Genomic DNA, 3,457 nt, shown 5'->3' with positions numbered 1-3,457 from the left:
ATTATATACAGTATGTTTTATATTCAATTAACGTATGATCCTATTAGTCGACTAAGCGAAAAAATAATCGGTGATTAATTGATTATAAAAATAATTGTTTGTGGCAGCACTATTCACGGTACGAAGGAGTGACAGGTTGAAGTAGAAATATCATGTCTGCGGTCATGAAGCAATGCTCTCACTGAGGTTTTAAACGATGCAAATGGAACAAAAAGTAAGGCGTAGCCCTTTTTGCAGATTGTTTCAAATATTAGCAGCAGAAAATTAAAAAGGATTAAAGGCCAAATGAGGTGTTTAGGGTAGAGCTAGGTTAATGTAGCTGCTGGAGCAGAGAGTACAACTGTTGCTACAGATAGTGAGTAGTGAACGGAGACAGGATGGTGTTTTATTAGGGTTTTAAACAGAAACCAGTCTGTTTGTCTGTGGGAATGAAGAGTGGGCCAGTTCACCAGGGAATACAGATATATTTGCTTTGTACAAAGCTAAAATGATGCCAGATATCCTGTAAAACTTTCATTTAGTGGGTTTCAGTTGCCATGTTTGAGTTTTCTTGGTGCCAGATAACAGGGATGGATTAATTTGCTTTTAGCCTTTTATAACCCTTTTATAACTGGACCAGAGAGCAGGGATGGGTGCTGAGGGGCGGCAAATCAAGCGGCTGCATGGTAAAGGGTGTCCAGTTTGTGTAGGAGAGTTTAGGAAGCAGTTCTGTACATGACATCACCAGGAAAACACTGGAAGGATGGTCGTTTTTAACCAGAAGATGCTTCGTAGATCGAATCTGTTTCAGAACAGAAAACTTATTCTGTGTTTGACTTCGGAGAGCAGAGTGTTGATGTGAGTTTCATATGATGGCAGACGATCTGAGGGAGGTTCCTGTGAAAGATCATGCATTTTGGTTTCAGAGAATTCAGACATGCTCGATAGTGAGACCCTTCGATAGTGTCACCAGGGTACAGGTGGGTGTGAACAATTTGTTCACAGTATTTATTACGTTGTTGATGTAGATGCTGAAAAAAACTGGACCAAGTAAGGAACCTTGGGGAACACCTTTGCAGACGGGTGGTGGGTCTGACAGGTAACCCTAGAGGTTTAGGGTCAGGGAGCCAGTGTTAGAGATGCCTGTCCAGAAGAGTGAAGTCCAAAGAATATTTGAAACACTACGAAGCACCGTCATGTGCCCAGGTGTCACGATAAGGAACCAGAACCTGAGGGATTCTTTGAGTCAACAAATTTCCTGCAAAAATTATTTTGAGACGCTATTCAAGCTTCATCACATTTGAGCTTAATTAGCTAATATTGACTCAATCTTTAAAGAAAACAGATGTAGTCCGACTGGTTTCTGAGTAAATGTGAAGTAGTAAAAACAAAAGGAGTTGACTGTATTTACAGTTCATCAAAAAACGGGTTAAACTGAAACACAAAATGTTATGATTTTAAACAAGTTTACAAAAACAAAGGGATACTGTCTAGTCAAAGTGACTTTTTAAAATAAACTCAATAAGATTCTGTTTAACTTGGAGGAAATGAGCAGATATGACAAAGATAAAAACAAATAATAAAGCTTAATCCAGACAGAGACAGAAATGATTAAACAAACACGTAGAAACGGAGATTTGGAAGGATTACATCAACATTTATCGGTGTTCCAGACAATAAACCCTGGTTTTGAAGCTAGCTAACACCGTCCGGACCGTACCGTGTAGTTCTCCACCAGTTCCGAACCGACCACACACACTTTCCTCTCCAGAACCTTCTCTGGAAACGGGACGGGCTCCATCTTCAGAGAAGAACTATTAAATTTGCTTACAACGTTCAAATAAAACCTAATCTGCAGTAAAACCAGTGTCACAGGATGTCCGCTGCTCTGCCCAGCGTCCCGCCGCCATGTTTGTTATGATGCAGCGGCTGACCGGTTCAAACAAACTTTATTTAAAATCTCTCTGTGACAAACCGGAAGTCTTCCAGCGAAATGTTTTTCTTTTTCTTACCACAGACGAATAAGTTTATCTCATGGTTTTCTGACAATATTAATACATTTAAATTAAATTGGGACACACAAATTATCGGATAATCAACTTTTAAACAAAAACTATAATAAAGCCTTGATCCAGTAACTCAGAACCTCTTTAGCAGAAATGTCTCTCAGCAGTTACGGACTTTGATGCATTTTTAAAAAAAGTTTCACTAATTTTAGAACTGTTTTTTCTTACTCGTAAGGCTCTATAAGATAAGATAAAACTTTATTGATCCCACAGTGGGGAAATGTGCACAGTACAGCAGCTCAAAACAGGACAGGGTGAGATAGAATAAAGAAAGATAAGTAAAAGAAAAACAAAAACCACTATACTCGTGATATATAACAATGTACAAATACCTAGTACAGTAAATAAATGGATGTATGTGAAGGTGTGTGTTATACAGTCTAACTGATGACATCATGATGTGTTATACAGTCTAACTGATGACATCATGATGTGTTATACAGTCTAACTGATGACATCATGATGTGTTATACAGTCTAACTGCAGTTGGAATAAATGACCTACAGAACGTCTCCGTCCTGCAGTGAGGATGTTTAAGTCTCTGACTCACTTTGGTTTTAGTTTAAAAGCAGCTGAAACAATGAATGTGGAAAAATATGGTGAGAACACAAGAACAGGTTGAAGTTCCTCCCACTTCCTGACTCTAAAACCAGGAAATAGATGGTGACTTTTAGACGCTACAGAACGACACAAAGCGGATCATGTGGAGCTTCAGATCAGACTGACTGAGTCCAGCTGCTGCTTGAAGCTGCTCACACTCCACACACTGAAGGTGAGTCGCAGCAAAAACACTCAGAGACACTTTGAGGGACGTTAGAGGAGGGAGGGGAGCCAGGACTGACTGGACTTTCTGTCTGCTGTGTTTTCAGCTTCACTCAGAGTCTAAATGGCTTCCAGACCAGAGGACCTCTGCTGTCYGGTCTGTCAGGAGGTCTTCAGAGRTCCTGTTCTTCTGTCATGTAGCCACAGCTTCTGTAAAGACTGTCTGAAGGACTGGTGGAGACAGAAACCAACAAGGGAGTGTCCTGTTTGTAAGACAAGATCTCCAACAGATGATCCACCCTGTAACCTGGCTCTGAAGAACCTCTGTGAGTCCTTCTTACAGGAGGAACATCAGAGATCTTCAGAGGCTCTCTGCAGTCTGCACTCTGAGAAACTCAGACTCTTCTGTCTGGACCATCAGGAACCAGTTTGTCTCGTCTGCAGAGATTCAAAGAAACACACCGACCACAGATTCAGACCTGTGGATGAAGCTGCTCAACAACACAGAGAGAAACTTCTGGAAGCTCTGGAACCATTAAAGCAGAAACTGGAGCTCCAGAAGAAAGTTCAGTCTAAGTTTAATCAGACAACAGAACACGTGAAGGTCCAGGCCCGACACACAGAGAGGCTGATTAAGGAGCAGTTTAAGA

At 40.8% G+C, this 3,457-nt stretch overlaps 2 protein-coding genes across 2 annotated transcripts in view; one reads left to right on the top strand and one right to left on the bottom strand.

Moving 5' to 3' along the window:
* The window catches only part of nisch (nischarin), a gene marked incomplete in the record, with an annotated part of 25,890 nt that extends 23,982 nt beyond the window's left edge, over positions 1-1,908 (bottom strand). Inside the window, 1 exon segment of the mRNA XM_014015326.1 lies at positions 1,700-1,908. Coding sequence (XP_013870780.1) covers positions 1,700-1,780 — 81 coding nt within the window.
* The window catches only part of LOC106522354 (tripartite motif-containing protein 35), a gene marked incomplete at its 3' end in the record, with an annotated part of 221,193 nt that extends 217,736 nt beyond the window's left edge, over positions 1-3,457 (top strand). The window contains 1 exon segment of the mRNA XM_014015333.1: positions 2,915-3,457. Within this exon segment, the coding sequence (XP_013870787.1) occupies positions 2,932-3,457 (526 nt within the window).

This window comes from Austrofundulus limnaeus, unplaced genomic scaffold (genome assembly GCF_001266775.1).
Source record: "Austrofundulus limnaeus strain Quisiro unplaced genomic scaffold, Austrofundulus_limnaeus-1.0 Scaffold127, whole genome shotgun sequence".
NCBI lineage: Eukaryota > Metazoa > Chordata > Actinopteri > Cyprinodontiformes > Rivulidae > Austrofundulus > Austrofundulus limnaeus.
This window is presented reverse-complemented; position numbering and strand designations above follow the sequence as displayed.